Raw genomic sequence first — 23,724 nt, 5'->3', positions numbered from 1 at the left:
CTGTTTTTATTTTTGAAGTGTCTCATGACTTTCTTTTCCACTTACTTTAAGATTGCAACCTCTCACTGTAAACAGATTCCTACCCGATTTTTTTTTTTTTTTTTTTTTTTTGTACCAGGCCTTGAGTCCAGGGGTGCTTAACCACAAAACCACATCCCCAGTCCTTTCTTTGTATTTTTAAAATTTTATTTATTTATTTTTAATCTTTCTTATTTTTAACTTTTTATTTTGAAATAATTATAGATTTACACAAAGTTGTACAAATAATATAGGAAGATCTCATGTACTGTTCAGTCAACTTCCCTCAAGAGATACATTGTAGTTACTGTAGCTGCTTAAAACCAGGAAATCTTTTTTTTCTATTTAATTTCTTTCATACACGTATATAGGGTAATAATATCTGTCTCATTCTGTTATCCTTCCTATCCTCCCTGCCCCAACCCTCCCCTCTCTTCCCTCTGCATAATCCAAAGTATTTTATTTATATATTTTGAGAAGCATTTGCTAATTTGCTTAGAGCCTTGCTAAGTTCTGAGGCTGGCCTTGAACTTTCCACCCTCCTGCTTTAGCCTGGGCCTCTGGGATTATAGGCATGTACTACCAAGCCTGGCCTCACCTGTTTTAATAAGATATGCTACATTCAAAATGAGCTGCTACACTATCATGTTTTAATGTCAAGTTACTTTGTGCCTACTTTTTTATGTACCTTCTATCCAGGAACAAAAGAAGAATTCCCTTTCCCTCACAAGGCCACACGTTACTAAAACGGGGACTTAACAAATGATAGGTTTTCACTTGGCAGTTAGTATGCATATTTAAATCTTAGGTTAAAAAAAAAAAAAGCATATCCAACCAGGATCAATAAATAACTTTTCAGGTATTTGAACATGTTTCTTTTCCATGATTTCCCCTCAGAGGGAAGAGAGGGGAGGGTTGGGGCAGGGAGGATAGGAAGGATAACAGAATGAGACAGATATTATTACCCTATATACATGTATGAAAGAAATTAAATAGAAAAAAAAAGATTTCCTGGTTTTAAATTGGAAAGTGTGCTTCAGAGAATCAGAACAACTAACTCTCTGGATGTATAAAGAAATGCTTCATCCATATCTGTTATTCTAGTGGAAGTATTTATTAAGTTAGAGCTAGAGTCCCTCAAAGTAGAGAGAAACTTCATGACCCACGTTTTCCAAACCCAGGAATCTGAGACATGGTATGACTGAGACACTCAAGCATGTGGCTGTAGTCGTAGAACTGTCTGTCCTTCCAGGCTGTAATAGAAAAGCACCCAATTTTCTCTCTTTAGAATTGCCCACGTTGCTTTTTTGACTTAGAATTGCTTTGGCTATTCTGAGTCTTTTTTTCTTTCTGTGTGTGTGTGTGTGTGTGTGTGTGTGTGTGTGTGTGTGTTTCCTAGTTCCGTGAAGAAAGTTATTAGTCTTTTATTCAATGGGGATTGTCTTAAATCTGTATCTTTTTTGTAATATGGCCATTATAGCAATATTATTTCTGTCTACTCATGAACATGGGGGGTTTTTTCATCTTACTGTGTTTTCTTCAATTGCTGGAGCAAGGATTTTGCAGGCTGCAGGCACTTCTCTGGGGATGCACATTACATTAAGAGAGCATAGGGTCCCACAGACAGGAAGCAGGTGGCTTAGGACTCAGAGGAGGAAAATGTAGTTAAGAGCAATGTGCAGGGTTCCTTATAAGCCCTTCAGGCCAGAGTGGAGGGCAACTGAGCATTTAATTTCTGTGCAGGATCAAAGGGTACCCTTAACTGGAGCATGTGCATGTGGCATTTGCTGCATTAGAGGGAATTTGGATGCTTAGTAGGGACTACAGTGATGCAGAATAGGTGGGCTAGCACTCCAAGAAAGCTATCCAAAGAATGCAGCTACTGACACAGGTGCATGAAGTGAGAACATTAGAAAAATCAGTGCCCAAAGCCAAGTTGAATTCTAGTTCTAATTGGTCTGAGGAAATGACCTGTTGCTCTGACTTGAAATGCAGCTCTAAGGAAGGAAATACAGGGTCAGGAGAAGCCATACTTCTGAACAAAATCTTCTCTGAGAGTAGGGACTTTGAGCAATGGAGGGCTTTCCCAAGAGTGGCCAAGCCACAAATCTAACAGGAAACAGCATGTGTGCACTGCGGGCAGGACCTGGGGCCTTCCATTTCTTCTGCATGTCACACTGATAGTCATCAGGGTCTGAGCTGGGAGCTCTGAGCCAACAATTTTCTGTGTGAGGTTTCTCAAAACATGTTTTTATGACTTTCCGGTGTATCTTTTGGATGTACACACCTACCTTGTTTACACAATTGCTACAAATGAGGCATGTGCCTAATAGTCAATGGTGAACATGCCGACAGACTTCCTCACTGTGTTTTAGGAGTCTCTGGGTTTTACAGATGCACCTCGGGGACCATACTGGGTGGTGGGATGAAGAACCAAGAAGCCTGTGTCTTGGGACCCAGGTACCTCCCCTATACCTGAACTTTCTTCCTCCTCCAAATACAGCAACCAGAACCACACTGCCTTTGTCCACTTTGTGTGTTGAGGTCTAACATCACATGTGATTTAGCAAACTAAATTACATCCCAAGAAGTCATGGTGCAGATGTCAGGAATGTAATTTTTCTTATGAGTTTAAGTAGAAATGGTTAACTAACTGTTTATAGAGACAGACAAGCCAGTTCTAACTCTTTCGGATGTATCTTCCAAAGTCACACAAAATACCTGGGTGTCCAATAGAGCTGGCCATCTTTCCAACCAGGGAGGAATCAGGTGACAAGGAAGCTCTGACCTCAGTTGCTCTTCCATCACCACAGGGCCTACAGCGGGAGGAGGCCTGGGGTCACACACTGTGGCGCTTCTGAGGTTGGACAATCCAACTGGTTCTGTGCAACTGACTGACATCACCGGGCAGCAGTTTTGAATGACCATCTTAGCAGTAGTCTAGACTGGCCGCTGGCTCCCAATAGCATCAGGGACGACATCAACTGGCTGTCTTCCTACTCAAGCCAATCGTCTTGGTGCTCACCAAGTGGTCACTACAAAGATGAGCGACAAGGGAATTGGTAGAGGGCAGTGAGTCAAAGCCTTTCTGCTTAAAGTCTTTCTCTAGAAGGGGTGTTTGTCTCCAGTTACCTGAACATAAAATTGATAGGACGCCATCTTGGCCACAAGGTGACCTTGGAAAGAAACAGATGAAGACCAAATGTATTAGGTTTTATACCACTTATAGCCAGACCTAACTTGGACGACTAAAACCTCTAAAACATGCCCCCAAAACTCCATAGCGAAAGTAAACTTGAATATTTAACTAAAATGTCCTCTGATAATGAATGAATAAATAAATGGCTTGTTCAGAAATATGTGTGTGGTACAAGAATTAACTTCAGAACCTCCAAAAGATCCTGTTACATTATATGTTTACATTCAATGATCATTTGCACTGTGAGCAAAGTTTGAAGATGAATGAAGTATGAAAATATGAACTATATTTTAAACAGATATACACAAAATACAGCATCCAGATGAAAGTCGTCTCCCTCAAAGTAGACCACACGCTTTATAAAATGGTTCTCTTGAATTGAATCAACTCACAATTCAAGGCACATAATAACCAATACCCTTACATTTCTATTCTTTAGTAGATTAGATATTCCTGGAATTATCAAAATCACTTGAACTCAGTCTGATAATGTTGGTGATAAAGTTGGTTTTCTTTTTAAATCAAAAGGCAAAGAATTCTGCTAAAGTTACTTTCATTTTCTGTCATGAGTTATAAACTAGTTACTAACTTTTCAAATTGTTTTTCTTGATATTCAATATTATGTTCCAATTATGAAATTTTGGACAAAAATATGGGCAAGAAGAAAATCATACCTGCTAATTGAAGAGAGAAAAAGAGAACACTTAACTGTTTTATCTTTACTTAAAAAAAAATGTTAGTTATGAATCTTTTGAAACAGATGTGTAGAAGGACACATGGAGAACCAAGACCCAAATAACCTGTAATCCAGATTCATAACTACAGAGAGTTTCCCTTAGTCTATCCCTGGCTGTGTTTTTGTGTCCTGGAGTTTTGTTGCTCTAATTATTTCTTATATCATGACATTACTCTCAAATACTTCTGTAAGCATCACCAAGAAATACATCTTTGTCTATTTAAACAGTACGATTGACATCCTTTATCAAAATTAAAAATGATTCCTTAAATAGTCTCTCTTTGGTGTTTTCAAGTTGCTAAGTCCTCTTCACACCACCTTTGTGTCTGTGATCATTTCCTTTGTTGTTGCTGTGGTTTCCTGATGTGAGACAATGCTCTAACCCTAAGTTGTTCTTTCATATTTTATTTATTTTTATACTCAAAATCAATTCTTCATGGCACCATGGTGCTCTTACGTGGAAAATTGTGTCTGGAGGCCACCATGTTGGCCTTAGTTGTGTTCACTCTTGATGGATTCATCAGTGTTGTTAGACTTTTTAAGTAGATAGAACAAAGAAATACACATAAATATATGTAAAAAAAAATCATGAATCAATATTGAAAAGTCCAATCTAAATTCAGAACTACAGGCTTTCTTTAGTATTATCAATTTTACATTGATATAAATTGCATACACAAAATCCCATTTCCAACGGCATCAACATAATCATCAGTTTTCTTTATCCCACAATACATTTACGTAATGGCTCCTGAATAATTATAATAAGTACGCATCCAACAATAGTCTGCTTACTAAAAACAGTTCAAGATTTTTTAAATTCTTTTATCTTTTGAGAATATTTCATTAGAAGATAAAGCCAGCCTGTTGTGTTCTAAAGTCTTTGAAATCACTCCTCTGGATGTAGTTTTGTCAGTTCAAAATATTTATTTTGATTTTTGGGGATTGGTACTTAAATTTTCATTTTGTTTTCTACTATTACAAAAATGTTTACATTCTTGTAGGATCACACCTCTAAAATAAAGTATACGCACAGATGTTTACTTTCCTTTTTTGGAGGGGATACCAGAGATTGAACTCAGGGCACTTGACCCTAAGCCATACCCCCAGCCCTATATTTTGTATTTTATTTAGAGACAGGGTCTCACTGAGTTGCTTAGCACCTCACCATTTTTGAGGCTGACTTTGAACTCACGATCCTCCAGTCTCAGCCTCCCGAGCCACCACCGGGCACCCCACTTGACATTCGCTTTCTATTTGCTTCCCATCACTTGTCTGCTCTTTCCCCTGAAGATAAACATTTAAAACAATTATATTGGTTTACCCTCGCCTATTTTAATATAAATAAATACACATGCATATGTATATTCTCTCATCTGTCATAGATAAATGAGAGATTCTATATATAATTTTTCCACCTTGATTTTCTTATTTGAAAATGTATTTTGTGATCACTCCATAATTCTATATGAAGTTATTTCTCATTCTGTTATACAAATACTTATACACCATTGTGTGACTATAACATAATTGATTCAACCAGTCAGAAAGCTCTAGTCTTTTGCTTTAACAAATTGTGTTTTAAAGTTACAGTTTTACGCATGCATATTTCCACATTTCTTGCTAGACTATTCTGAGGAGAGAGTTCTGCCTTTAGGATGGCTGGGTCAGAGGGTAGGGCACATGTGATTTTGCTCAGTATGGCCAAATTTTTCCTCACAGGGCTCATAGCTAATCTTGCATTCCCATCAGTAAGGCATATGAGAGCTTCTATCTTGTCTTTTGCCCATACTTCTGTAGAGATGATGTTATTTTTCAACAGTACTTTGAAAGATCTTCACATATTAGTAATATTAAGACTTTGTGATGTTAAGTTGCAAATATTTTACCCAGTTTTTTATTTATCTTTTTACTTTGCTTTTGGTGCTCTTGGTTATAAAGGAATTACCATATTATTCCAATACTTACACTGATTCATTTTTCATTTGAAATCCTCAACCCATTTGGAATTCATTCTGGTGAGTAGTGCAAGAAATGAATCCTTTGCGGTATTTTCCATATGGCCATTCAGTTATCCTAATAGTCACCTCTTATCCACTGATTTGGGATGTCCCTTTTCCCATTTTACTAAAATTTCATATCCTGTTAGACCAATATCTGCACTACCTTGTTCCATAAGTCAACTTTCCATTCATGCGATTACTCCATACTCCATCTTAAATGTAGAGATTTTGTAACACGTTGAAACATCTTGTAGTGGTTATGTCCTTTGCGTCTTCCCAAATTTCCTGTATTTCAGTGATTTTCTGACTTTTCTTGCATTTTCTCCTTTCAAATACAGTTTGGAAAAAGCATGTTTAGTTCCAGAGAAACACCTGTTGATAAATGCACTTTGGGAAACCTCCTCTCTAGATAACTTTAGACTCAGTATCAAGGTGTTCATTGGAATCTCCAAAACTTATCAAAAACATTCCCCAAATCTGCAAGTAACTTGAATCTTGTTCAATTGAACACCTGTCATGAAAGTCGCCTTATTTTTAGCCTTCCGCTCCATCCTAGCCGTCCCTCCCCTAAACCCTCCGGAGTCAGTGGTCTTTCCTCTCACCTCTGGAGCTGTACCTGCATGCCCCTGTGAGCTTGGGGCTTCACATGCATGGAATGTCTTTTCCATTACACCTGTTACTAGTTTTCCAATAGACTCAGAAAAAGTCTCATGTCCTCTTGGAGTCCCAAGAGGTCCAAGGCCAATGGTGGACATGCTTATGTGGTCCAATCCTGTATGTAGTGGCGATTCCTTCTTCTGTCCTCCCACCTTCACCTCAGGTTATCATTTACCATGCCTTCATCCTGAAGTTCAATGTGGCCTCCATTTGTATTTGGTGTTACTATCTAGTTATGTGAAGAAATAGCCTTGGAGCTTTGACGAGTTCAGTCACATCAGCCTTAATTTTATTAGAGTTTAGATTCTGAGAGAGAATGCAATCTGAGCTTAACTAAGAAGCTTTCTAAGACAGTAGAATGAATCAGACATCAACTTCCCATGTTCATATATGAATATATGACCAGTGTAACTTCACATCACCTACAACCACAAGAATGGGAAGGTATACTCCATGTATGTATGACCTGTCCAAATACATTCTACTGTCATGTATAACTAAAATGAACAAATAAAAAAATAAAAAAGAAGCTTTCTAGACAAAATTGTTTGTGACTTGTGTGATCTCAGACTGTCCTAAGTATTTAGAGGTGTTGATTGCAGTGGACTTCTTAATTATGTACTGTATTCTGAAGCTTTTTCTTAATACATGGGTATAAAAAGCCCCAAGGATTTTAGACTTTAAAGTTATTTCACTGTCTCTATCAAGAAATTATTGGTTCATATAGATGGTGTTGGAGAGATTTTTTTAATTTGGAAATTTCATCACATGAAAGGTTCAACCTTTGATCTTAAAGGTTACATTGTTGGGGTTTAGTTTTACAAGAAGGACTCAGAGTTGAGAAATTGAGTTAGACGCTAGTATTCTGCACAGGAAATTCTTGTAAAGGAAACAGGCTTACTCACCCTTTCAACTAAACCCAACCACAAACCTTTTCTTGTCAAGGAGGCTGGTCTGAGAGGAGTTTTTGATGCTTCATCTTCAGGACAATTCCTTCTACTGACAGAGGTAGTTAATTTGGTTTTCCTCTGTATGACCACGCATTTCACAATGCCAGGGGTCATTGGCACAATACTGAAAACTGACTTTTTCTCTCCAGATAGAACTCATTATTTCCAAACTGTATGAGTTAAATGGCTCTCTTGTCTTCTCCAGGTATCTCTCTATCTAGGAAGAAGTACAGTAGGACTTTTGAAAATGGATATCTTCCTCATGTTTTTCTGCAGATATAAAAGCCAGCAGTCAATGACATAAGGACTCGAAGTTTCCTTCCTCTTTTTTATGTCCTAAGAACAGGAAATAAAGGTAAGATAATAGTACATTTTCTCGCTAGATTTCCTAGTCCAAAAATATAAGCTGAGAAAAGAGCTTAAATAATTTTTCAAAGGAAGTGCTAACACAATTGCTTTTCATGAAATATTTTCAAAAATAATGGATATGCTATCTCAGCAGCATTTGCAACTCCGTGTGTACGGGGACTTGACTTTAAACAACACAACTGGTGGTTATAAACAAAACTTTCCTACAGTGTTTCAAGCCTTTTATGGGAAGGGCTGAAAGTGGAGGGATTCAAGATATTTGCCAAATTCGAATGGTCCTCTTGATTTGACCATAGCATCTTTGAACAGGCACCACACACTGTCTTTCCTGTTATCCAGAGAACATGGGCTATAAACCTACCATGGACCATATGAGAATCATAACAGTCTTAGTTGAATTAAGTACTGTTACTCTTTCCCTCGACCATCTCTCTCTTTCTCTCTGTGAGATTGCCCGTAAGAATGAGATTTCTTTTCTGGGCTGCAGACTCGTCTTCTCCAACTTTTTTCTCTCCTGCTGTCAGAACTTTGGTCACAATGACAATTTTAGTTCATGATTCCTCTCAAAGAGCACTGAAAGGGTAGCCTTGTTTATCTTAAGGGGAAGGCTTCATTCTCCAACAAAAGAAACTGGACTCTCAAAACACATCTGGAAAATGCTCTGGGGGAGGGAGATGGCCTGCAGATTTCCAAAGTCATTCCTTTGGGTGTTCATCTCCATTTGTGAGGAACAGCATGCGGTGATAACAAAATCAGAGGCTTCAAGACCCCCTACATCTGGATCCGAATCCCTCTTCTAACACCTAACAGGTATGTGATTATCATTAGTAATGGGGATCACCACTTCAAGCAATGCAAATCTAGGCGGTCCATTGGTAAAATGAGAAAGACAATGCCCATCTTCCCCCAGGTAACCAGAGTGCAAAAGAGTGACATGATTAGTGTCACTTGCCGATCATTTTACTCCCATGAACAGAGTGTGCCGCCTGACTTGGTTTAAGTCGCCCAGTGCTTAAGGAATAGAATACCCAATGCTTGCACAATTCTTTCTGATTCTCTGAAACATTTGGGTGAAGATGGAAATGAATGGCAGCTCTTGGACATTAGATGGTATTAAGAAAGGATAGACATTGAGAAACAGGTCATGCAGATTGTTATTCCATATAAATGAGATTTCCAGAATGGGCCTGTTTTGTGCTGTTCTGTGATCATCAGAAATGGCAACAAATACTATAACTCAGGGGCTGTCCCATTTCCTTAAGCTCTGTTCTTGCTCCCGAGGGTTTCCCAAAGATGACTTGTGGGTCAAGTGTCTTGACACTTGTTTATAAAGTAGATTCCATTGTTCTCCCTGAGAAACTAATTTAATAAACCCTTGGGGAATCCATGAATATGCATTTGTAACAAGTGTTTTTATTCTTCCAATAAAAATAATTTGGGAAACACTATCCCAGAGGTAAAGCTCCAGTCTGGAACTGATCTGGAAAGCCTGGGAGTATCTGTCATCTCAAGTGGGATGGGTATTCCCAAGGTGGATGTTCGGGCCACTAGTTTGCTGCACACTTGGATATTCAGACATGGAATTGCAGAATGGTAGAGGTGATTTTAGTAAGGATCTAAGCCCATGTTTCACTTGTCAAAGAAATTAAGGGGAAAAAAAAGATTTATCAGTTAACTCCCAGAAATTATAATTCTCTGGTTAGCTCTAAGGTTGAGGAACTACTGATACAGTCCAAGTGATTTATTTTGCAGAAAACTAAAGTCCAGAGAGCCTAAGTGACTTACTTGATTTATATAGAGACTGAGTGGTTACAACAGATTGATATGCATTTGTTTTAACTCCTCTCGAAGCATTTTTCATTGGTTTGATCAACAAAATTGGCTTATATTTTGCATTAAGCATGGATGTGATTTCTGAAACAGGACACTTTCTCTTAAAGAGTTCCCAGTCTAGTGGGAGAACAAGGCTGGAGGAACCACAATTAGACAGCACAGTGTGGATAAATTCTGAACCAGTGGTTGCTGAGCTCCTGTTAATAGTGCAGCACTGTTCCTGGAGAAGGCATGGAAGACTGACAGGAAAAGACACACTCAGTTCCTGTTGGCACACAGCTTTTAAGAATGGGTATTTTCAGACAAGAATGTATGCTAAGACAAAAGTAACATAAAAGAATAATCAGAGAGATGGTTGTGGGTTGGGACATGGCAGGGAGGGAATGGAGTGGGAGATTTTTCATCCACGTGGTCAGGGAAGGTCTCTCTGAGGAAGAAATCCGAGAGAAGACACGTGAGAGACAAATCCTACTGGTAATGTGTGTGGCGCATGGAATCCGTTCTCAATCTCATGGGCAGTGGGGATCAGTGATGCTCTTATTATGAAATGACATGCTCAATCTTGCTCTTCAGGAAGATGCATCTGGTGACTGAGAAGGGGAAGATGGGTCTTTCTTAGGCTTTGGGGGCAAGGGAAAAGAAGGCAAGGGAGGACACTCAATCTCACAAGGTAGTTTCTGATTGCAGTCTTGGTGAGAAGAGCCACCAGTAGTCACAAGTAAGAATAAAGACCAGAGTGGCCCTAGTCCCCATGACTGGCAATCATCACCCTGGGGCCTGCCCTTGGCACTCAGCCAGATCACCAGACAGGCATAAATGTCCAATCTTTCTGGCCCCAACCTGGGACCACATTTCAGTCCTTCTCATCCCTGACTCTGCAGTTTCTAGTCTCTCCTCCCAATTTTGGTGTCACTTGTTTTCTTCTTCTGGATTTGTCATTTTCACTTTTCATTGACCCCAACCTGCTGTGAACAGCTGCTATTCCTCAGTGAGTTCAATCTGCCTCTCCTCTGGGGCTGCAGGACCCTATGACCTTCGCTGTCCCTCAGGTTGCTACCATCCAGACTCCTTTCTGACCATTCCCTACATAAACTGCCAAGGGAAATGCTCCAGTTGTATCCCCAGGAAACCTCAAGTTCATGGTTTCTGTTAAAGAAACATTAATTATGAATAATTAATTTATAACACTTTTTCAGGGCTGGTGCTCAAACCCAGTAGCTCTTACATGCTAGGTGAGCATTCTACCACTGAGCTATACCTCCAGTACCAATTTATAAATATTAAAATTATGTCCTCCTTCTGCTTCTAGAGATAGTGGATAGTGGTGTGGGTGTGGGTGTGTGTTGGAAAATGGTTGGAGATGAATGATTTCACAAGAAGAAAAAAAAAAGTATTTCTATTTTAGAAAAGGTGGAACAACTTGGAAAGAAGTTGGGTAGTTGGGGTGGGGAGAAATGGATGCCGGAATGGCCATGGAGTGTGAGGAGGAGCGAGGGCAAGAAGTCACATGACTGGACAGATGCGGGGAGAGAGGACACAGGAACAGACAAGCACAAACTTACAGACACACAGGGAGAGACTGATGAATGATTGATGGCCGATTTTGATTTTATCATCTGCTATGGGGAGATTTTTAAAGGGCACTTCTAGAGTGGCCATATAATATTTAATGGAGCTTCTCTTTCTTTTCCTCTCTCCCTTTCTCTCCTCTTTACTCTCTCTCTCTCTCTCTTTCTTCCTATTAGCACAGGACTTTGGTTCTTTATTGTACATTGTTGAAATTGTTGATTTGGGTGTTTATGTGACAAGAGACTCTCTCTTTGATCAAACTTGGGTCAGGATCTTCTGAGCTCTCTTCACCTGCAAGCTTCAACCCCTACACCCATCCTATCTTTGGCTCTGACCAGCCAGTCTGAGCAAAGTACACTGCTATATAATTCCCCCGCCCTTGATATTTGATGAAGTTCCTCGTCTCCACCCTTGATATCTTTGACTTGCCTTCAGCAAGAATCCAGTTAGGTAGGTTTAGTAAGGATCCCCGTCCTCGCATCCTTCTTGGTAACTTTCCACCCACTGACCTGCACCCTACTTCTTGGCTATAAATACCCACTTGTCCTTGCACTGGGAGTTGACCTTGATCTCTCAAACAGTAAATTCTTTATTGTTTTAACAAGTGTCAGAATGACTGTTCCTTTTACTGTGTCTCTGCACTGTGATGGACCCTTGAGCACAGGGACTGTACCATTTATCTCTTGTTCCCACCTCCCTTAAAGAGGCTAAGGTACTACAGCAGTGTTTTATTTGGGGGGGTTAGCCAAAATTTGGGGGAACTTACTTTATTCCTATAGGCCCAAAGACAAGACACAGGCTATATTTCTATGTTAATGATTGGAGTTCAGAGTTCTAGAAGACATAGACTACTCTATAACCAATACTTTTATTTTCTGTTCAAAGCAAAGTAAATAATCAAATGTCACCTATTTCATATCCTTATTCCTCATCACTTATAAGGGTTTTGAAAGTTATTGTGGCTACCCTGTCAGCAGAGGAGACAAGCACACCAGGGTACCACCCAGCTCTGAGTCTGTCTCTTGGGAAGACCTTCTCCCCTGTCCATCTGAGAGGACCAGGGTGATTCCACGAATGACGACAATTTCCCTTTTCTTGTTTCTATGACAGTTGTTATAAATTAGTACGTTCTTGGATTTTATATTTAGAAGCTGTATCTCTAGCTTCCTTAATTCTGGAGAATCTGACAGTTTCATACAATGTGGGCCATCTTTTCTGGAAAATATAAACTTCACTTTTTCCAAATGGTCCATGGAAATATGCACACTAGATGAGAATATATATAAAAAAAGGTATCAATTCCATGTGGGGAAAATGGCAGTAGAAGAACACACCCCGCGCGGTGCACGAGTCCGGAGGGGTCCCTGGCGCCGTTTCCTCCTCCTCTGGATGCACAAACAGTGATACACAGGAAGAGGCTGCTTCTCACCACTGAAAATGCCCACGCAGGCTATGGGCATGGGAAGGCTCATTTGGGTGGGACCTGCCCTTTCAAAGCTTCCTGTGTGACTTGCATTTCGGTCACTGGTTCTGATTTCTCCATTTCAGAAATGAAGAGGATACTCGGAAAAGAGCCCCTCCACATCCTCTTTGCTGGTGACAGAATGGGTCTCCTGATGTGATGACAGGAGCAAAGGAGAGCCATGCTCTACTGGGGCTGGATAGTTGTTTGGCTTGTGGCAGGAGAGAGGATCACAGGATTTAATATTTCAGGTAGGGGTTTTCACTTTTCTTGCTAACACTGAGTCTTGTGGTCAAAGCCGGGAGCAGCAGATGATATCAGCAGCGTGATGTATTTACACTCAGCAGTTCCTTCCTACTCTTCAGACGGCAGCTAGGAGAGTTATGGGGGTGAACAGCCTTCAGCTGATTTCAGGCACTGCACGACAGTGGGGTGTCAGGTGGGAGTAGCTGAGAAGGAATGAATCAAGGCCCAGTTGTCATTCACAGAGCGCCAGAGTTCTACTGGCCATGCTGAAGCCCACTGAGCGGGAGTTAGAACAGGAGCACCTTTTTCCTACAGAACCGTCACAGTGAAGAAAATAGACACACAGGGGATCATACTCCTTTGTTACATCAAGCACTACCTTTCAATATAAGTTAGTGTTCTATCTTCTAATGTGCTTCTACGTTGCTTTGTTTATTGTGATTTTCAGATTGTTCCACCAAAAAAGTCCTTTGGACATACTCCACAGGGAGTGAAGAGGAGTTTGTCTTATTTTGTGATTTGCCAGAACTACAGAAATCTCACTTCTACCCCACGAGTGAACTCTCACCAACAAGAGACCCTGCGTGCTTCCCCTGCAGTGGAAGTAAAGACCTAGCCGATGTCCAATGGTACCGACAACCTCAGAATGGAGATCCATTGGAGGAAATTACTAACAGCAACCCTCGTATCATTCAGGACAAGACTATGCTTCGCTTTTTGATCCCAGAGATGAATAACTCTGGGTTATATATTTGTCAACCCAGGATTAGGTATGTCCTATCTGCAAGCATTCTCAAATCTTATTACCAAAATAAAATATCTATGTTCACAGGACCTTGTTAATCTCCTAGGAGCCCCCGGGATGTGGCATGTTGCATCAAGACAGTCTTGGAAGTTAAGCCCCAGACAAATTCATCCTGTGAGAACCCTAAGCCACATAAGCAATACCTACTTCTTGGTAGCATTGACTCCATTTATTGTCCCAGTCTCAGCTGCCAAAGTGATACACAGAGTCCTGAGGTGACTTGGTACCAGGTGAGCATGAATTCTGAAACTGATGTAAGAGCGTTGTTTTTCTGGTAACACCTCCGTAGGTGGTTTATAGAAATGTGGGTTTGAGAACCTGAGGTCTAGATCTACCCAAATGCTGACCCTGTGCCTGTGCAAGAGACATTCTAAAATGGTCTTGCTCCTAGGTAGAGCAGAGTGCAGCATTGGGATTCTTAGACTCATCCTTTTGATCAATGCCAGAAAAATTTCTAACATGCAAGTATTTTACACATGTGGATAAGACATAAACTACGGATACCTGCTAATGCAGAAGGACAGGTGAGGTCATTCTGCTGTTTTTGGAAAGCAATGGATATGGAGTGGCACCCTACAAGGGCTTGAAGATTTGCAAAAGAAACAGGAAAATGGAATTCTTTCCTAAGAGGATACCTCAAGGAGGGTAGTTTGGCCAAACACAGGATGGTCAGCTAGGAGGGAGTACAATGCTAGGAGAAAAAGATCAGGGCAAGTTTCATGATGATGCTGGGTTAGGATTTAGGGGAGTAGAACTCCATAACCAAAACGCTTTACATTTTATTTTTTGTGGTCTGGGGATTGAACCCAGGGCCTTGTGCACGCAAGGCAAGCACTCTACCAACTGAGCTATATGCACAGCCCTACATTTTCTTTATGCTTTATAGTTTCTCCAAGTGCTAACAGATAGTTGAATGCTGCTTAGGCATCTCATCCAACAGAATCCAATCTCACTTCGCCCCTGGGGAGTGGACCTGAGAATAGAATCAGAGTTGACTCTAACAACTGCAGTTGACGTTTGAAGAATAATACTATAGAACAACACTCTAGAAATCACACAAACACTTTAATTTGGCTTTATTGTAATATACATTTTCGTAACATAAAAAATATGTTTTCAAATATGTTTTCTGACTGAAATAAAATAAAAAAGGTGGGCCACATATCTATCTGGTGGTTTTATCCACCACAAAACTCAAGAGAGACTCCCAGGCATACAGCTGCTGTGGTGTAAGAAGCACTTTCCTCACTTGGTTCTTGAGACTCTGCGATGATGTGGGGACAGGTGTTACTACATTCATTAGAGAAATACGTATACAGAGAGGCCCATGATGTGGCTTATGGTATTTTACAGTGATGCAAAGAATACTGACTGCAATGAATTCCTAAGTTAAAGAACATGATAACTTCAAACATGAGGTTTGTAAGAATAGCTGGCGGTTCTGTTCATTATTTTCAGTTCTCTCTCAAGAACAAAACTTCTCTGAGTTCCCAATATCTATAACCTGTCTTGATGGATGACTTGCAGACAAGTGAACAGTGCTCAGGCCAGCAAAATAGTCATGATGAAACAGATGAAAATGCATTTGAATGCCCAGCAACTGTACACCTGAAGTGCACACTATTTGCTCTTGCAATTCAGCACGAGCCACATTGTAGTCTCCAGTTCTCTGCACATGCTGCTCAATAAGCTAAACCCTAAAACCAGACGACATTCACAAAAGGAAGCTTTGTTTCACTTCTCTGGGATTTTTTTTTTGGGGGGGGCAGGGAGTGGTACCGGGGATTGAACCCATGGACACTCAACCACTGAGCCACATCCCAGCCCTTTCATTTTTGACTTTTTATTTTGAGACAGGGTCTTTCTAAGTTGCTTAGGACCTTGCTAAGTTGCTGAGACTGGCCTCAAACTTGTGATCCTCCTACCTCAACCTCCCAAGCTGCTGGGATTATAGGCATGCACCACCATGACCGACTCTCTGGGGTTTTGACAGCAATTTTCACCATGCGTTTCATGGTGAAAGGTGAACAATGACTGTTGTTAAAATTGTGACACAGATTTGGATAGGTGTTGGTTCAGGTTGTTTCATGAATTGCACGTGCGTGTGTAAGCTAAAGTCATGGACATGGTGGCTGTGGCATACCGTGAGAAGTGATTACATTAAGCAGCTAGTAGCACCAGATGGCCCTTTCCTTCATGCCAAATTCCACTTCTCAGATGGTGCCCAGGTGGCACCTCAGAACCCTCCCTGAACAGATGGAGCAGACACTGGCTGGGAGGATAAAGAGATGACATTGTTGAACGCCACCGAAACTTCTAACCAGGGTACTTCCAGCACAGTGCTAAGTATTCCACTCAAACAAATCTGTGAGCTTGGAGTCTCTCTGGAGGGCTCCAAAACGCCTTAATACACACAAAAATTTAGGCTAGCAGGTGTTTTCTTGAAAGATTATTTTCAACCATGTCATTATTTTTAATGAATCAATCACGACTCCCTATATTTCTGGGGTATAATGGGAAGTTTTGATAAATGTATATGATTTAGAATTATTAAATCGAGTTGTTGGGAATATTCAGGTCCTTGCTTACTGATCGCTTTTCATGGTAAAACATTTGAAATGTGCTCTTGGTTATTTGGAAATACACAATACATGCCTGTTGAGTGTAGTCACCTTGCTATGCAATAGATCTCAAAATATATTCCTCCTGTCTATCTTGACCAACATTTCCCCTCTCCCTCTCCACCACAGGCCTCTTGTAAAACCATTCTACTCTCTACTTCCATAATTTCAACTTTTTTATACTCCACATATAAGTGACACCATGTAGTATTTGTCTTTCTGTGCCTGGTTTATGTCACTTGAGACACTAAATGATTTCTTCTTTAGAAGGTTGGGTACCATTTCTTTTTCTTTTTTTTTTTTTTTTTTTCGGTGCTGTGGATTGAACCCAGGGCCTTCTGCTTACAAGGCAAGCACTCTACTGACTGAGTTATCTCCCCAGCCCTGGGTACCATTTCTTTGTGTTGGTATACCACATTTCTTTATCCATTCATCTATAACTGGGTTGATTCCACATCTTGATTCACAATAGTGGATAAAACTGCAGTTAACATGGAAGCACAATTATCCCTTCCAAAAACTGATTCCGATTCCTTTGAATATATATCCAGAAGTGAGATTACTACATCTGAGGGTAGTTCCATTGTTCATTTTTAAAGGAATCTCCATAGCATTTTCCATAATAGGTGTATGAGTTTACATTCCACCAATCAAGTTAAAGAGGTTCTTTTCTCTGCATTCTTATCCAAACTTGTCATTTCTGTGTTTTATAAAAATCAGTCTAATAGGTGTGAGGTTAATACTTCAAGGTGCTTTTAATTTTCATTTCCTTGATGATTATTGATGCTGAGCATTTTAAACATACCTTTTGGTCATTCGAATGTTTCTTTTAAAGAAATATATTTAGGTCCTTTGCCCCTTTTTCAGTTCAGTTACTTATTTTCTTGCAGCTGAGTTGTTAAGAGTCCTTTCTATATTTTGGATGTTAGGCCCTTATTGGATGTATAGTTCGCAAACATTTTCTCCCATTCTGTGAGTCGTTCCCTGTTTTCTTGGCGGTGTTGAAGCTTTTTAATTAGATGTAATCCCATTGCCTATTTTAGTTTTTCTTGCTTGTGCTGTCAGGCTCAACTCCTAAAAAATGTTGCCCTGCAAAGGTCATAAAGCTTTCCCTCTATTTTCTTCCAGCAGTTCCATGTCAAAAGGCCTTATATCCATTTTGTGCTTATTTTTACTTATAATGTGAGATAAGGATCCAATTTTATTTTTTTTTATGTGGATAGCTGGTTTGCCCAGTACCATTTATTTATTTATTTATTTTTATTTATTTGTTTACGTTTACATAGGGTAATGATGTTTCTTTTTTTTCCCTTCCCCCCCACCCCTCCCACCCTTTTCCCTTTATACAGTCCTTCTTTCCTTCATTCTTACCGCTCTCCTTAGCCTAACTCTAAACCTAACCCTAAACCTAATGCTAACCCCTCCCACCCCCATTATATGTCCTCATCCGCTTATCAGCGAGATCATTCGTCCTTTAGTTTTTTGAGATTGGCTTATCTCACTTAGCATGATATTCTCCAATTTCGACCATTTGCCTACAAATGCCATAATTTTATCATTCTTCATTGAGGAGTAATATTCCATTGTATACATATGCCACAGTTTCTTTATCCATTCATCAACTGAAGGGCATCTAGGTTGGTTCCACAATCTGGCTATGGTGAATTGAGCAGCAATGAACATTGATGTGGCTGTATCTCTGTAGTATGCTGATTTTAAGTCCTTTGGGTATAGGCCAAGGAGTGGGATAGCTGGGTCAAATGGTGTTTCCATTCCAAGCTTTCTGAGGAATCTCCACACTGCTTTCCAGAGTGGCTGCACTAATTTGCAACCCCACCAGCAATGTATGAGTGTTCGTTTTTCACCACATCCTCGCCAACACCTATTGTTGCTTGTGTTCTTGATAATCGCCATTCTAATTGGGGTGAGATGAAATCTTAGGGTAGTTTTGATTTGCATTTCCCTTATTACTAGGGATGTTGAACATTTTTTCATATATCTGTTGATTACTTGTACATCTTCTTCTGTGAAGTGTCTGTTCATTTCCTTAGCCCATTTGTTGATTGGATTATTTGTATTCTTCGTGTAGAGTTTTTTGAGTTCTTTATAGATTCTGGAAATTAGCGCTCTATCTGAGGTATGGTTGGCAAAAATATTCTCCCACTCTGTAGGCTCTCTCTTCACATTTCTGATAGTTTCCTTTGCTGAGAGAAAGCTTTTTAGTTTGAATCTATCCCAGTTGTTGATTCCTGCTTTTATTTCTTGTGCTATGGGAGTCCTGTTAAGGAAGCCTGATCCTAAGCCAACAAGTTGAAGATTTGTACCTACTTTTTCTTCTATAAGATGCAGGGTCTCTGGTCTGATTCCAAGGTCCTTGATCCATTTTGAGTTGAGTTTTGTGTAGGGTGAGAGATAGGGGTTTAATTTCATTCTATTGCATATGGTTTTCCAGTTTTCCCAGCACCATTTGTTGAAGAGGCTATCTTTTCTCCATTGCATATTTTTGGAACCTTTGTCTAGTATGAGAAAATTGTATTTATTTGGGTTTGTGTCCATGTCCTCTATTCTGTACCATTGATCTACCTGTCTATTTTGGTACCAATACCATGCCGTTTTTGTTACTATTGCTTTGTAGTAGAGTTGAAGATCTGATATTGCAATACCCCCTGCTTCGCTCTTGCTACTGAGGATTGCTTTAGCTATTCTAGGTTTTTTATTCTTCCAGATGAATTTCATAATTGCTTGCTCTATTTCTGCAAGGTACATCATTGGGATTTTAATTGGAATTGCATTGAATCTGTATAGCACTTTAGGTAGTATAGCCATTTTGACGATATTAATTCTGCCTATCCAGGAACATGGGAGATCTTTCCATCTTTAAGGTTTTCTTGAATTTCTTTCTTTAGTGTTCTGTAGTTCTCATTGTAGAGGTCTTTCACCTCTTTTGTGAGATTGATTCCCAAGTATTTTATTTTCTTCGATGCTATTGTGAATGGGGTAGTTTTCCTAATTTCTCTTTCTGAAGATTCATCACTTATGTATAAAAATGCATTGGATTTATGAGCATTGATCTTGTAACCTGCTACTTTACTGAATTCACTTATGAGTTCTAAAAGTTTTCTGGTGGAATTTCCAGGTTCCTCTAAATATATAATCATGTCATCAACAAACAGGGATAGTTTGAGTTCTTCTTTTCCTATTCGTATCCCTTTAATTTCTTTGGTTTGTCTGATTGCTCTGGCTAGAGTCTCAAGGACGATGTTGAATAGAAGTGGTGAAAGAGGGCATCCCTGCCTTGTTCCAGTTTTTAGGGGGAACGCTTTCAGTTTTTCACCATTTAGAATGATATTAGCCATGGGCTTAGCGTAGATTGCCTTTATAATGTTTAGGAATGTTCCCACTACCCCAATTTTTTCTAGTGTTTTGAGCATGAAGGGATGCTGTATTTTATCGAATGCTTTTTCTGCATCTATTGAAATAATCATGTGATTCTTAACTTTAAGTCTGTTGATATGGTGAATTACATTTATTGATTTCCTGATGTTGAACCAACCTTGCATCCCTGGGATAAAACCCACTTGATTGTGGTGCACTATCTTTTTAATATATATTTGTATGCGATTTGCTAAAATTTTGTTGAGAATTTTTGCATCGATGTTCATTAAGGATATTGGTCTGAAATTTTCCTTCCTCGATGTGTCTCTGTCTGGTTTAGGTATCAGGGTGATATTGGCTTCATAGAACGAGTTTGGGAGGGTTCCCTCCTCTTCTATTTCATGGAATAGTTTGAGGAGTATTGGAATGAGCTCTTCTTTAAAGGTTTTGTAGAACTCGGCTGAGAACCCATCTGGTCCTGGACTTTTCTTTGTTGGTAGGCTTTTGATGACCTCTTCTATTTCATTGCTTGAAATTGGTTTATTTAGGTTGTGTATGTCCTCCTCGTTCAGTTTAGGTAATTCATATGTCTCTAGAAATTTGTTGATGTCTTCGAGGTTTTCTGTTTTGTTGGAGTATAGATTTTCAAAATAGCTTCTAATTATGTTTTGTATTTCACTCGTGTCTGTTGTGATGTTTCCTTGTTCATTCCGAATTTTAGTAATTTGAGTTTTCTCCCTCTTTCTCTTTGTTAGTGTGGCTAAGGGTTTATCAATTTTATTTATTTTTTCAAAGAACCAACTATTTATTTTGTTAATTTTTCCAATTGTTTCTTTTGTTTCGATTTCGTTGATTTCGGCTCTGATTTTAACTATTTCCTGTCTTCTACTGCTTTTGGTATTGGTCTGCTCTTCTTTTTCTAGCGCTTTGAGCTGTAGTGTTAAGTTGTTTATTTGTTGATTTCTACTTCTTTTTTTGAATGCACCCCATGAAATAAATCTTCCTCTAAGTACTGCTTTCATAGTGTCCCAGAGATTTTGATATGATGTGTCTTTGTTCTCGTTTACTTCTAAGAATTTTTTTATTTCCCTCCTGATGTCTTCTGTTATCCATTCATCATATAATAGTGTATTATTTAGTCTCCAAGTATTGGAGAAGTTTCTGTTTTTTATTCTGTCATTTATTTCTAATTTCAATCCATTATGATCTGATAGAGTACAAGGTAGTATCTCTATCTTCTTGTATTTGCTAACAGTAGCTTTGTGGCATAAAATATGGTCTATTTTAGAGAAGGATCCATGTGCTGTTGAGAAGAAAGTGTATTCGTTCTTTGTTGGATGGTATATTCTATATATGTCTGTTAAGTCTAAATTGCTGATTGTGTTGTTGAGATCTATAGTTTCTTTATTCAATTTTTGTTTGGACGATCTATCCAGTGGTGAGAGAGGTGTGTTAAAATCGCCTAGTATGATTGTGTTGTGGTCTATTTGAATTCTGTAATTGAGAAGGATTTGTTTGACGTACGTGGATGAGCCAATGTTTGGGGCATAGATATTTATGATTGTTATGTCTTGCTGATTTATGCTTCCCTTAAGCAGCATGTAATGTCCTTCTGTATCCCTTCTGACTAGTTTTGGTTTGAAGTCCACATTATCTGAGATTAGGATGGATACTCCAGCTTTTTTGCTGTGTCCGTGTGCATGGTATGTTTTTCCCCATCCTTTCACCTTTAGTCTATGGGTGTCTCTTTCTATGAGGTGAGTCTCTTGCAGGCAGCATATTGTTGGATTTTTCTTTTTAATCCAATCTGCCAGTCTGTGTCTTTTGATTGATGAATTCAGGCCATTAACATTCAGGGTTATTATTGTGATATGATTTGTATTCCCAGTCAATTGACTCATATTTGTTTTTGACATGATTTGGTTTCTCCTTTATTTGGCTATTCCTTTAGGCTAGCGCCTCCTGTTGCTGATTTGCATCGTTGTTTTTCATCTCTTCCTCATGGAATATTTTGCTGAGAATGTTCTGTAATGCTGGCTTTCTTTTTGTAAATTCCTTTAGCTTTTGTTTATCATGGAAGGATCTTATTTCATCGTCAAATTTGAAGGTAAGTTTTGCTGGGTATAAGATTCTTGGTTGGCATCTGTTTTCTTTCAGGGCTTGGTAAATGTTGTTCCAGGCCCTTCTGGCTTTTAGGGTCTGGATTGAAAAATCTGCTGATATTCTTATTGGTTTCCCTCTGAATGTAATTTGATTCTTTTCTCTCGCGGCCTTTAAAATTCTGTCTTTATTTTGTATGTTAGGTATTTTCATAATAATGTGCCTTGGTGTGGGTCTGTTGTAATTTTGTATGTTTGGAGTTCTATAAGCCTCTTGTATTTGGTTTTCCATTTCATTCTTCAGATTTGGGAAATTTTCTGATATTATTTCATTGAATAGATTGTTCATTCCTTTGGTTTGTTTCTCTAAGCCTTCCTCAATCCCAATAATTCTTAAATTTGGCCTTTTCATGATATCCCATAATTCTTGTAGATTCTGTTCATGATTTCTTACCATCTTTTCTGTTTGGCCAACTTTGCTTTCAAGATTAAATAATTTGTCTTCAATGTCTGAGGTTCTGTCTTCCAGGTGCTCCATTCTATTGGTTATGCTTTCTATGGAGTTTTTAACTTGGTTTATTGTTTCCTTCATTTCAAGTATTTCAGCTTGGTTTTTTTTCAGTATCTCTAACTCTTTATTGAAATGATCTCTTGCTTCCCGTATTTGGTCTTTTAACTGTTGATTGGTGCGATCATTTAATGCCTGCATTTGCTCTTTCATCTCCTCCTTCAATGCCTGCATTTGCTCTTTCATCTCCTCATTTGCTTCCCTGATCGTTTTAATTACGTACATTCTGAACTCCCTTTCTGACATTTCTTCTGCTGTGCTGTCATTGGGTTTTATTGATGTAGTATCTAGGTTTGTTTGGGACATTTTCTTCCCTTGTTTTCTCATATTGGTCAGTTGTCAGTGGGACCCTGAGATATTGCAGTTTTCCTCTATTGGCTTATAGTGTCCCGGTAGATTTCCAGTGTATCACCTCCCAGCCTTCAGTAGCCTGATGTCTTGGAGGAATCTGATAAAGCAGCATATCCGAAGAAAACTGCCCCTAGCCCCCTACTGGTTCCACGATTTGGAACTGGCTCTGTGCTGAAATGCTCTCACTGTGGCCCTGCACCGTGCAGCTGGCCGTGTGGGAGGAGCTCACTGCCAGAGTGTGGAAGGCTACCTTGGGAAGACTCTAGCTGCCCTGCCCGGCTCCAATAAGCCACCTCTATCTGGGCCTGCCCCCCGGGCCGAGCTTTACCCAGTGGGCAGACTCACCCGTGGCTCTATTTCAGTCCGAGTCTCTCAATGCCTCCCCTTCTTAACTCCTGGGTTCTGGAGCGACAGAGGGTGCAGTCTCCCTCTAGGCCGCCATCTTGGATCGCCCCGAGAAGAGAGCCTGCAGCCGGAGTGGGCAGAGCCGCCTGAAGAGGTGTCTGGCTGCCCTGCCCTGATCCCAGAGGCTGTTTGCGGATCGAGGCTCTCCATTGGTTCGGGGGCTTGTGGCTGGTTCTATGTAGAAAGTCTCTCACTGGGCGGTCAGCTCCGAGAGACTAGCCTTGAACGGCACCTCCCACCGCAGGGGTCCAGACTACTTGGGGAAGTCTCTGGCTGCCCTGTCTGGACCCTGAATCTGCTTGCGTGCCAGAGTACGCTGAGCTGCACTGGCTCTGGGACTCGGAGCTTGTTCTGGTCAGAAAGGCTCTCACTAGCGGGCCAGTTCCGTTCTGAGAACCTGGAGAAGCTGGCTGTGTGGGCGGGGCCCACCGCCGGAGTGCGCAGGACTGCCTGTGGAT

General features: G+C 39.9%; 1 protein-coding gene across 1 annotated transcript in view; it reads left to right on the top strand.

Moving 5' to 3' along the window:
• Positions 1–7,480: 7,480 nt before the first annotated feature.
• Positions 7,481–23,724, top strand: part of Il18rap (interleukin 18 receptor accessory protein) — a 54,736-nt gene continuing 38,492 nt past the window's right edge. Inside the window, 5 exon segments of the mRNA XM_047523435.1 lie at positions 7,481–7,621; positions 7,769–7,918; positions 12,883–13,047; positions 13,491–13,812; positions 13,894–14,077. Of these exon segments, the coding sequence (XP_047379391.1) occupies positions 12,978–13,047; positions 13,491–13,812; positions 13,894–14,077 (576 nt within the window). The 5' untranslated portion in view covers positions 7,481–7,621; positions 7,769–7,918; positions 12,883–12,977.

This window comes from Sciurus carolinensis, chromosome 13 (assembly GCF_902686445.1).
Source record: "Sciurus carolinensis chromosome 13, mSciCar1.2, whole genome shotgun sequence".
Lineage (NCBI taxonomy): Eukaryota > Metazoa > Chordata > Mammalia > Rodentia > Sciuridae > Sciurus > Sciurus carolinensis.
Note: the sequence above shows the minus strand (reverse complement) of the source record. Positions and strands in the feature narration are given on the sequence as shown.